Raw genomic sequence first — 12,269 nt, 5'->3', positions numbered from 1 at the left:
GGACTGAAGAGGTGGTTCAGCAGTTAAGAGCACTTGTTGCTCTTGCAGAAGACCCAGGTTAGGTTCTTAGCACCCACATCTGGCAGGGCACAACTGCTGTCTGTAACTTCAGTTCCAAGCAACTCTCTTCTGACTTCTGTGAATACCAAACACTCACATGGTACACCTAGATACATGTAGGTAAAACACTGAAAATTTTTAAAGAAACAAAACATTTGTTTCCTAGAAGCTCCTAATGTATAAGATAACTAATGTAACTTATTCAATGTCAGGGCCTGTTGTGACTGCATTATGTTTACTGATCTGTCTAAACTATCTATGGGATCAATAATATGGGTTTTATAAATAAGGCCGTTGACACACAGAAAGATTAGGAAACTTTCCTAGAGTCATGGTGCTAGGAAATAACAGACAGTTTAAAATCCAGATAATCTGGCTCTGGATCAGTGCAATCCAATCCAAATTTATGGATTGCTAGAAATGTTCTATATCTGTGTAGTGCAATATAGGACCACTAGTCACATATTGCTTTAGAGTACTTGCCAAGTAGTTGTGCATTGAGCCCCCTCACCCTTGCTATCAAGTGACTCTTCTCATAGACTCAGCTCTAACCTCAGACCATGGACTAACTAACGCAACAAATCAAAAAAAAAATGTTTGCCTAGGTTGGGGCTACAGATCAATGGTAAAGTGCATGCATGTTTTGCATATACAAGGCCTGTACTGAACATACACAAAATACTTGACTGAGTGCAGGTCCTACAGAGCTGTCATCTCTATTAATCAACATCCCACTTAAAGCATAACCTAGGGGGCTGGCAAGATGGCTTAGTAATTAAAGGTGCCTGCTGCAAAGCCTAATGACCCACATGATGGAAGAAAAGAACCAACTCCAGAAAGTTGATCTCTGACCACCACCACACAAATGCTGTGATAATACCCCACCTCTAAAAAGAACAAAATAAAAAGCGTAATTAAAAGAAACATCACCTAGTGAGGTGGGTCTTGATGTCTGGTAGGGTGGGCTTCTTGGAAGAAATGGATGAGCCTTGACCCACAACTTTTTCTTCTCCATAGCTGGAAGACCCTTCAGTGTTCCCAGCTGTGATTGTGGAGCAGGTCCCCTATCCTGAATTACTGCATCTATACTCAGGACTGGATCTGGATGATGTCCACAATGGCATCATAAGGGACAGGACCTTGTGCATGACACAGGATCAGATCCTAGAAGGCGGTATTTTGCTGGCAGGTTTGTTCTTTTTGTGGTCAGGGAAGGTATATGGTGGAGAGAGGACTTCTGCGTTTAGGGAACAGCAGGTCACTGTGGCTGCTAGTAACCCCACATAATAGGCAAGGCTTCCCACAAAAGACGGGGAAGACATCTCAATCCATTTATACACTCCTCAGGTGGGGTGGCACAAAGAATGGAAACCAGGTTGGGGAGGGGGATTGGGTGGGAGAGACTCTGGTGTCTGCCCAGCTGTACCACAGAGTCCCTTCTTGGGTTGGCCCTCATTATAACTGTTCTGAAGCCTGACAGAACTATCCTTTCTACCCCCACCCCATGGAACTTGGAACCAGATGACAATGAGTCCACCTCACAAAATGTGTCATCTACTGAAGTCCTATTCAATGTGGAATCTCCCAATGAAGTCCTGGATGAGAAGCAGATCTGTAAGTTTGAACTCCAGTACCTAAATTCAAGGGGACAAAATATTCCACTTCGCATACATACATTGGATTTTCAGAAACATGTCCATTAGGTCTAGGTACTTGCATCTATCAATATACATGGGAAGAAATTCCAGCCTGGACTGACAAGAGAGGGTCAGGAAGGCACTAGAGACAAGGGAAAGATGGCCAGGAAAATGTTGGTGTTATTTCACCAATTTTTTGGCAAATATACATACAACAAAACTTAGTCAACTTGAAGGGTACAACTCAGCAGTGGTAAGTGATTTCACATTGTTGAGCAGCTATCATGGCCATCTTTAGAGTTCTTTACATCTGATAAAACTGAATGAATAATCCATTACCTGTTCTTTTATTTTTTCTTTTTTTTTTTTGGTTTTTCGAGACAGGGTTTCTCTGTGGTTTTGGAGCCTGTCCTAGAACTAGCTCTTGTAGACCAGGCTGGTCTCGAACTCACAGAGATCCGCCTGCCTCTGCCTCCCGAGTGCTGGGATTAAAGGTGTGCGCCACCACCGCCCGGCTTACCTGTTCTTTTAAAATATTTTTATTAAAATTTAAATTATACTTTGTGTGTGGGTGTGTGGGTGTGCATATGCCATATCGTATGTGGAGGTCAAAAGACAACTTTTAGGAGTTGATTCTCTCCTCCCATCGTGTTGGTCCTGGGGATCGAACTCAGGTCATAAGACTTGGCAGCAAGTGCCTTACCTATCAAACCCTCTCACAGCCCTTGTTGCCTGTTCTTGAAGGCCAAATTCTAAGAGGCCACAGATGCCTATTGGTCTTCCATGGCCCATAGATCCTTAGAAAACCTCCCAGGTAGCACCTTTCAGCTCCTTCTCCAGAAGGTACTCTAATGCTTCAAAAGAGTGCCCCCCCACTCGATTGCCCTTGCCCAAGGTGGGTACTATGACATAATTGAAGACAAAAAAATCTCTGAGGCTAAAAGAAATTTCTTCCCTTGCCTCTCACTAATATTGAGCCAGGATTCAACAAATAATGACCATGGCACATGACTTGCCATTTCTTAGTTTCCTTATCAGGAAAGCAGAGAAATTAGGCTTAATGATTTCTGAAGTCCTTTTGAGTTGTCATTGAGTGGACATTCAAATCCTTTATCTGAATGCAACCTAGACCTTCCCCACTACTGGCAGTCAGCAGTAATTGTAGCCATTGTGATTGGGGTTGATCAATGTCTACAGCTCTGCAAATGTTTCCTCATTTCATGGGGCAAGACCCCCAAGATAGCTTTAGGTGTATCCTATGTCTGGGGCTACAGAGAATGACATCCCCACCATCCCCCATGCTGACCACTTTGCTCTGGAGCTACAGCACTAGAGATAAGGGGGGGGGTGGGCTATCTTTGCCCTTGGCTTTGCTCACCACGACCCTTTCTTCTTGCAGTCAGCACACCTGAAATACTTCCAGACTCAGACTCTGTACAGGCCATCAGTCTGCCCAACTTCCTGTTTTCTGCCACTGAACCTGAAGACCCAAAGACAAGCGATACTGGTGACCAGAAGGAACAGTCTCTGGAGGAGAGGGTCTCCAGAGAGGAAAGTCCTAAGAAGATCGGGAAGTCAAGGAAGAGAAGTAAGGCTTTGGGAGTCTTCTTTGCTGGAGGAAGTTTTGGGGGACTGGGAGGCCCAAGGACTTAGTGGCTTGAGGCTCACAGATGCCTTAAGAGGCTATCACTTTGGTCCAGCAGGGATGAATTAAAGGTCACTGTTTTGTAAGTCTTGGATTCACTAGGTTTTCATTCCAAAGCCTGGCCTTTCTCCTGCAGCTCCTATCTGTTTAGCACGTTCATAAACTCCTCTAAGCAATGCCAGTAGTTTCAGTTGATTGGATCCTAGATTGGGTGTTGGGACACCAGGCCTAGCCTCTGGGCTAGTTCCTGGACTTCGGGGACCTTCACTTATAAAAATGAGTCATGCCGTATGCTTATCTAGCTTCTATTGCACTTATGAAACAGGCCATCTATGCAAGGACTTTGGGCTTTCCCAAGCCCCTGTGTTATTGATTTACTTGGGGGATGGCTGCTTGATATTGCATCAGTACGCCTATTCATCTCTCTGTACTACACTGGCCTGCACCACAAAAACACCTGTAGGCTGTCTTCCATTCGAAAAGTTAGGTCAGGAATGTCTGCCCTGGTTTTTTTCTAAAGGTACTTTTGCAAACCTTGTATCTTCCTATGTGGTAGCCTTGATGTGGGGTTCCATTTAGAGACTGAAATGGATGGTGCAGATGCCTGTTCCCTGTGGCTGTGGGGAAGGGTTGGACCTCCTGCCTTAGTGACCTGACTTGCCAGGGGTGGTTGGTCCTGTCATAGCCAGCTTGCCCAGATAACTTTGAACTCAGCTTTCTGCTTACCCACTTTCTTCTCACAGGCCGAAAGACAAAGAACAACCGAAGTACCTCACCTGTCACTGACCCCAGCATTCCCATATGGAAGAAATCCAAGGATGGCAAAGGTATGGCTGGGGCTCAGGTGAGGTGAGCAGGCTGCCCTTTAATTTCAGAGTCCTGAGCTGCCCCTAACTGCCTACCCCTCTGCAGGCAGTACCATTTATCTGTGGGAGTTCCTTCTGGCCCTTCTACAAGACAGAAACACCTGCCCCAAGTACATCAAGTGGACCCAGGGAGAGAAAGGCATCTTCAAGTTGGTGGATTCCAAGGCTGTGTCCAAGCTGTGGGGCAAGCAGAAAAACAAACCTGACATGAACTATGAGACCATGGGGCGGGCTCTAAGGTAGGAGTTGTGGAAACATAGAATTCATGCCCTGAGGGATTACCAAGATCTTCCTATGCCCAAGGAGGCTCTTCCATTTGAAGGAAGGCCTGCCCAGTCCCCTCTAGGATGTGGATCTAATGTTCCCATTTTCTTCTTCAGAAATCCTTGTATCTCTGTATTGAAAAGGGTATTTAGCTCCACACACACCCAATCTCCTCACATTGTGGAAGCCAGAGATGGCCTTGAGTTGTCCCAGATGGGTTGTCAGGCCAGGGAGCTGTCGAACTTCTATCACCCATCCCTTCGCTCCTTCCCCCTCTTCACTCACTGTCCTCAGCCCCAAAACAGTATTGGGGTTGGCACTCAAGACCCCTTTTTGTACATGTGTTAGACTGGAAAATTTTGTAAAATGTCATTATATACAAGATTCCTCCCTACCTCACTCTTGGACTGCTCCTCCCCAGCCTGCCTGAATCCCATGCTTGTCCTGCTCTAGAGACTAGCATGGACAGATGTAGAGACAGGGCCTCCTTATTCAACTCTGGTAAGCTCACCAATCCACTTTTTGGCCTTCCAGATATTACTACCAAAGAGGAATCCTGGCCAAAGTAGAAGGGCAGAGGCTGGTATACCAGTTTAAGGAGATGCCTAAAGACTTGGTGGTGATTGAAGATGAGGAGGAGAGCACTGAGACACCTGAAGCCCCTCCCCAGGCTTCTACTTCTTCCACACCCTCTACCAGCACCATCCGGAGAGCCAGCTCCAGGGTCTTAACCAGAACCTCCCCCCACGACAAGGATAGCACTTCCTGGGAGAAGCCAAAGGTTCAACATACTGGTCTCCAGCCATCTGCAAGTCTGGAGTTAGGACTGTCTGTGGATGAGGAGGTCCCCACTACCTCCACCATGCTTGTCTCTCCACTACAGAGCCAGGCCAAGCTTACCAAAACTGTAAGGTAAGGGCATCAAAGTAATTGGAGTCTTTCTTTAGTCCCTTTATGTTGGGTGTAAGGGGTCAGTTGTCACCTTCCTGGAAAGCTCTGCTGTGTTTCCAGTTTTTGCCAGATCTTCACAGAACTCCCTGAGACGCAAGCAGGGCACTTACTGGTCAGGAGAGGAATGATGGGGCTGAGAGAGGGTTCAATGGTTAAGAGTGTAAACTTCTCTTGCAGAGGACCCAGGTTTGGTTCCCGCACATAAATTGGATAGCTCATAACCGCCTGTAACCAGTCCAGAGGAGCTAGCACCCTCTTCTGGTCTCACTGGGTATGGCACACACACATACACAAAAATTAGCAAAGTTATTTTTAATCTTAAAAAATGCAGTTAAAAATAAATCTTGAGAGAGAGGGAGGGAGGAAGGGAGAGAGGTGACTTGCCTGGGGTCACATAGCAGAGTAATCCAAAGCAAACACTTCACTTGGGGGAGGGGCTTTTGCTACAAGATATGACTGGTCTTGTGACTTCAGAGTGTGTCCTCAGGAGCCATCTGGGGCTTCTACATCTGGACCCATGCCATTAAGTCTCTTCTACTTCACAACGGAGTATGTACGTTGCAGACATAAAACTGCCTTCCATGTCTCTTGGAAAGCACTCACTTTCTTTGATGCTAAAGGGCCTACAGATCTCTCTGAAAAGATTGGATTTTTGGTTATGTCTATACCCCATGGTTTGGGCCATGGGGACACTTTTCAGAGGAGGAGAAGCAGTTGAATAGAATGTAGAGGAACATGCACTTTAAGTTTCATAAGGCTTGCATGCAAAGTCCCTGCTCCAGTCTTTACTAGCTCTGTGGGCTGTGGACTGTGTGCCTCAGTTTCTTCAAACTGATGCATAATATTATATTATATTATATTGTATTATATTATATTATATGATGCTTATTCAGTTCATGGGTGGTTTTGAAGTTTGAATAGTATCAGTCTTCTAGAATAATCTCTACAAATTAACAAATATTACCTAGAGTAATAGAGGCACAACTGATGTACAACTCCATTCCTCTTGTGCCCTCATTCTTAGCCAGCTAGGGTGCTTCCTGCCTTAACCAGCTCTGTTTTCTGTTTCTTCTCAGTACTTCTTCAGTGCCCAGTAACATCCACCTAGGAATAACCCCTGTGGGACCGGGCTCCACTGTCACTCTGCAGACCATCCCGCTGACTACGGTGCTGACCAATGGGCCTCCTGCCAGTACTACTGCTCCCACTCAACTCGTTCTCCAGAGTGTTCCACAGGTGTCAACATTCAAGGACACCTTCACTTTGCAGGCCTCCTTCCCCCTGAACACCAGTTTCCAAGAGAACCAGGTGGCAACCCAAGGGGCTCCATTGATCCTCAGTGGCCTCCCTCAACTTTTGGCTGGGGCTAACCATTCAAGCAACTCAGTACCATCCCAGGTCATAAGTGCTGGCTCAGCAGGGCCTAGCTCTCAGCCCCCTGGGACTGTCATTGCTGCCTTTATCAGGACTTCCGGTGGCACATCAGTGCCTGGGGTAAAGGAGGGGCCCTTGAGGTCCCCCTCATATGTGCAGGGTGTGGTGACTGGGCCTCCCGTGGAGGGGCTGTTGGTTCCTGAAGAGACCCTGAGAGAGCTCCTGAGAGATCAAGCTCATCTTCAGCCACTTCAGAGTCCGGTGCTTTCAAGGGGTTCCCATAACCTGAGCCTTGTGGGGAACCAGACTTTATCTCCCCCCAGCCGCCCCACTGTTGGGCTAACCCCAGTGGCTGAACTTGAGCTCTCATCAGGCTCAGGGTCCATGCTTGTAACTGAGCCTAGTGTGACCACATCTGGGAGCCTGCTGACCACATCTCCAACCCCCGCCCCTTTCTCCCCATTCAATCCCACTTCCCTTATTAAGATGGAGTCTCCTCATGACATATAAAGAAAGGGATCACAAGTATGACCTACCAGGCAAGTTTATGAAGCATTTTCATGTGTACTTAAGTAGGTAGAATACCTGCCCTTATCTAGTGGGGTGTGATACATTTGATACCAGGTCCTCCAGGCCTGTCTTGACATCACCATGATCCAACTATGTCCAGCTCAAATATCCCTTGACATCAGGCCATGGCCATCAAGAGCACTGGGGAGTTGTTATGCTCTTGGAAGGATTATGGGATAACTTGCTGATGGAGGGAGGGCCCCAAGCCAGGAAACACCTTGTGGCCAGAGCTGGTCAGAGGCCACATGAGAAGAGTCAAGCCTGGTTATACTTTGTTATCTATAGTCCCTACACAGGGAACTTACCATCCCATATGTGAATATCTTCGTGTGTATTTGTGTGCACTTGTAGGTCTATGCCTTCATTTCTTTGAGGAGGATGGGATGTAGATGTCAGGTCTTTTCTTCAAGTGTGTGTGTGTGTGTGTGTGTGTGTGTATCCGTCCGTCCATTCCTAGGTCAGCCACAGACATGAGGCAGTTTTAAGAGAAAGTGCTATCATCTATCTATCTATCTATCTATCTATCTCGTCTGTCTCTCTCTCTCTCTCTCTCTCTCTCTCTCTCTCTCTCTCTCTCCTCTCATAGCCACAATGCCATTCTGAGACTAGAAAGTACCAGCTGAATGTCCCCAGTCTGGATAGATGTCATGGAGATGGAACAGGTCTAGGTAGGAGAGCTTCAATGGGCGCATATGCCGAGAGGACATTGCTAAGGGACAAGAGGCCACATATGCTAACAGCATAGCAGGATGGAAAAGAAGCATACCTAGCCTTGGGAGCAATTGTTTGCCATAGTCACCTTGCCATCAGGCTGGAACCTGAAGTACTTTGCCCCAAAGCACTTACCTATAGTCAGCCCCAATTATAAAGTCCCTAGGCAGGTCTGAATGAACTGAACGTTTGTGGCCAGACCTTTGGCTGTGTGTGCGATCATCCCTATGCTTGACAGTAACCTTTTTTTGGCACAGCAGTCCCCATTCCCTGTCTCAGGTGCCTTCTTCATTCTGTTTGAGATGTTCCACCTGTCACGAGTTGCTGAGGCTAGTGGCGTGGCAACCCAGCTCCAGCTACATAGTGCTCTCTATCCTGCCCTCTCCCTCTCAGGTGGACCATTGCTTTTCATTTCTAGCTATCAAACCTAACCCAATTCTCTGTTCACCAAGAAGACAAGAGCTAGTACACATGAGTTCCCATAGCTCCTGTCGGCACAATTCGACTCTGCTTCTTGTCTGTTCCTGCTGCACAAGGTTCTGATCTCTCTTAAAGTCAGCCTCTCTGCCGAGGGCCTCCTTCTCCCTTCCTTGAACCTGCTTGCCTCTCTCCTACCAGGTGTAGGGGCAATGCTTAGAGATGTGAGGCCCAGAAGCAACTTTAGCCTCTGGTAAATTTGGTTAATGTGAACCAGTGCTCCAGGACCTTTGCTATGTCCTTTGTGCCAAAGCACCCACTTGACCTAACTACCTCCCTGGCTGGTCATCATTCTCTCCTACTGTTCTAGCTCCTTCCCTGCGGGGGTGGGGGGGCATCTGTGGTTATGCAGGTGCATTTGCTACATTCCCAGCAATTGGCACTGAAATATCTGTGCTAATAAAATCAGCTTATGATGACACTCTCTCGGTGGTTGGAAATAAGCATCTTGAGAAAAGGTCATCCTTGTTGTTGCTGTTATTGTTGCTGTCATATTTGGGTTTTAGTTTTTTGAGACAATATCTCATATAGCTTGTTGGCTTCGAACTTGCTACGTACGTGAAGATGACCTTGGAATTCTGGTTCTCTTCCTCCTCCACTTTGTGAGTGCTAGAATTGCAGGCGTGTACCACCATGCCCAGTTCGTGTTGTTCTATGGATCAAACCCAGGACTTTGTGCAGGCTAGACAAGCATGCTCATCAATTGTGCTACACCCCCAGCTCAACCAGTTTTAGTGAGCACAAAGGCACACTGTGAGCTGAGATCATCCTACAGCAACCTGGAATCTAATATCTGTATGCACTTCCTAGCTCCAAGGAAATTAATTATCTTAAGGCCATCAACACTTTTCATAGCACTTCTATACCTATTGTGCTTTCTGTTTCTGTGTGGGCTTCTCATCATCTCTTTATAAGTGGGTGTTCTCCTGGGGTCCCACCATTGTCATGGGCCAGTTCTTTGAAATGAGTTATTGAATCCAGAGCCTACTTTTCTAAATCCCTGGCCCACGCTCTAGTTAGCTGCTTCCTGACCTTCTAGACTGGAATTCTCCGAGCTGTCCTATGGCTACCTGCACTTGACCCTGTCCCTCTCCCTCATCTCCTGACATCTGGCCTGTCTTCATTCCAGAGCCTCCAGCCCAGCTCATGCTGCTCACCTCCCCCCTTCCTGTCCAGCACTTCCCATCTTGCAGGTCACTTATTCTGTCCTTCTGCCAAAAGGCCTTCAATGAGTCCTTGCCTGCAGGTAGGGCCAGTATTTAAAATACGCATCCTCCAGGCTTTTCTAGAGGTTTTGCATTAACCCTTTAGTTTCTTAAATATGACATGGTCCAGGGTGTTTTGCAGGAATTGGGGAGCACTTGGAGAGCTGTGGGCAGTAATTCTAGACAGAACCAAAGTTTGGTATCAGCTCCTCCAGGAAACAATGCTCAAGTGTGGCCCTTCACTATTGGGTCTTGTCTAATACTCCCCACCGCATGCCAAGGTACTACTCCTAAAGAATTCCATGGTCTTTGAACTTGTTACTGTCGTAAATTCCCACCTATGCTTTTTCTTTCTTGGGTTCTGTTCAACCAAAATGTTCTCTGTCCTCACTAACAACTAAAAATTGTCTCAAGAGTGAATTCGGTGGAAGCCCAGCTTAAGTTTAATTCTTAAACTTGTAACTGCCACTTGCAGGCAATGATAAACAGCCTGTGGCATCTCTATCGTAATCACAAACTGTTACATAAGCCTGAAGTTTAGATCCGGACCTATTTAGTCTCCTGTGTGAGTTAGCTCCTGAGGGATAGGCATCACTGTGGCACCCACAAAACTGGGCACACTATAAAGCAGATGAGTATCAGTGACTAATCATAGTCACTGATTGATCTGATGAAAGATGGGTACCAAATTTAGGGGTAGCTCTCCTCCCCTCTCCTCAAATAGTTACCCCAGGTGCTTCACTGCCCTGGGCCTGCCATTCCTGTCTCAGTGCCTCTACAGTACACCCCATCCCCTATCTTAAAACTCAAGATTTGTATTGCTTTGAACATCCTCTGATCCTAAAGACACCTCCCTGTCTGGTTTCTTTCCTACTCAAAGTGTTAAACTAGCCTACCTGTTAACTAACCCTTGCTGACAAGAGTTATGGAAGATGCTGGAGGAGAACCTCAGGAGACAGATTTACTTTAACCAGAGTCAGGTGGCAGCAATACCCCTGCTTTTGTGATGGCCTAATGGAGTCAGGAGTCAAGTGATGATCCACACCTCCCAGCGACTGATAAGTGTTTCCCTCCTCCTGACTTCCACAGCACTTTGTATATACCTCTTATTGTAGCACAATGTATGTAGTTCTTTAATTGTGTTTATGTATGTTTCCCCTCCAATAGACTGTGAGCTCCTCCAGGACAGGGGCTGTGTGCTAGTCAGTGATGTATCCCCAGCACCTAGCCACAGTGCCTGACACACAGTAGGTGCTCAATAAATGTTTATTGAAAGGATGAATGAGTCCAGATTCCAATTGTGCAACCTCCTGCCCTACATGGCAGCAGGAAGAGGACAGACAGGGTAATCCATACTCGAGAACTATCACAGTGTATATGTTGTTTTGAGAGCATTGAGGAGGCCATCTCATGTAGCCCAAGCTATGTGACCAAACATGTCCTCCTCCTGTTCTGAGATTATAGACATTGTTTGCCAAAACCCATTTATTTAGTGCTGAAGATGGAGCCCAGGGCTTCCTGTATACTGATCCACATCCCTAATCCCTGCCACAGCGTTTTGACCCATCATATAACATTTCAGGAAGCTACTCCCTTTACTCACGTGTTTATCTACTGTTGTATTCACAAGGAGCACAGAGTTGCTTTCAACTACGCTTTCTGACAGGCGACTCCCAAACGACTGCCACTGCCTCCTTTCCAGCAACTCCTCATCCCTGGGTGGGACTGAGGTAGATCACCCCCCTCGGGCGGGGACAAACAAGTTTTTTTCTGACGGTCACAAGCTTGATAACTGTACTCAGAAAGGCAGTTGCCTAGAGCTTTGGAGTCTCTGGGCCCAGGGTGAGCAAACTTTGGGCTCCCAGGCGCAGCAGCCTTCTAGCTCGTCTGTCGCGAGCGCCAGATATGGAAGCTAACATCCAGCAGGTGGCGCTGTGGCACCAGGGTCGGTGGACCAGTAAGGCGGAGCCCGGGAGGGAGGGACTGCCAGGGCGTGGCCCACCGCTCCCAGAGGAGCGGGCTAGGCGGGTGTCTTCCTGTCCCTAGAACACGCTCCCTGATTCCCAACTTCTGGGGAGGCTTTGATTCCCGCAGACAACCTCCCTCACTCTGGAGCTTCGAACTTTCCCCTTGGTCCCCTTTTCTCCCCAAGCAGAATTCAGCAGTCCGTGGGGTGTCTCCTCATTGGCCAACCGTTCCCTGGCCCCGCCCCCAACCTCGCCTACCCGCAGGTGAGAGAGACTGCTGGCCTTGGCTGGCTTCAGCCTCCCTAGAGCAACAAAAGCAAGCCCGGGGGCCATCACCAAACCCGCGACAGGCCCCGGATCTGATGCTCCTCTCCTTGGCACGTTCACGAACTTTATTTCTCCCTTGAAACGGGAGAACGATCTGTTCTCCATTTGCTTGCAGCTTGAACCCAAGCTCCTGGAAGAGGAGCCCTGAGCCTGAGAGGAGCACGCACCCAGTAGCTCATCCTGGCAGTGGCCGCCCCCCACCACCCCCACCAATA

General features: G+C 47.6%; 1 protein-coding gene across 1 annotated transcript in view; it reads left to right on the top strand.

Annotated features, from left to right (window-relative positions):
* LOC121441138 (ETS-related transcription factor Elf-4-like) overlaps nucleotides 1-7,348 on the top strand; it is a 36,201-nt gene extending 28,853 nt beyond the window's left edge. The window contains exons 3-9 of the mRNA XM_041642273.1: nucleotides 1,078-1,249; nucleotides 1,582-1,674; nucleotides 3,097-3,285; nucleotides 4,086-4,169; nucleotides 4,255-4,447; nucleotides 5,007-5,384; nucleotides 6,500-7,348. Coding sequence (XP_041498207.1) covers nucleotides 1,078-1,249; nucleotides 1,582-1,674; nucleotides 3,097-3,285; nucleotides 4,086-4,169; nucleotides 4,255-4,447; nucleotides 5,007-5,384; nucleotides 6,500-7,307 — 1,917 coding nt within the window. The 3' untranslated portion in view covers nucleotides 7,308-7,348. The remainder of the gene's footprint in view (nucleotides 1-1,077; nucleotides 1,250-1,581; nucleotides 1,675-3,096; nucleotides 3,286-4,085; nucleotides 4,170-4,254; nucleotides 4,448-5,006; nucleotides 5,385-6,499) is intronic.
* Nucleotides 7,349-12,269: the final 4,921 nt, after the last annotated feature.

This window comes from Microtus oregoni, unplaced genomic scaffold (genome assembly GCF_018167655.1).
Source record: "Microtus oregoni isolate MIOR12 unplaced genomic scaffold, Mior012 000073F_ref0000255, whole genome shotgun sequence".
Lineage (NCBI taxonomy): Eukaryota > Metazoa > Chordata > Mammalia > Rodentia > Cricetidae > Microtus > Microtus oregoni.
This window is presented reverse-complemented; position numbering and strand designations above follow the sequence as displayed.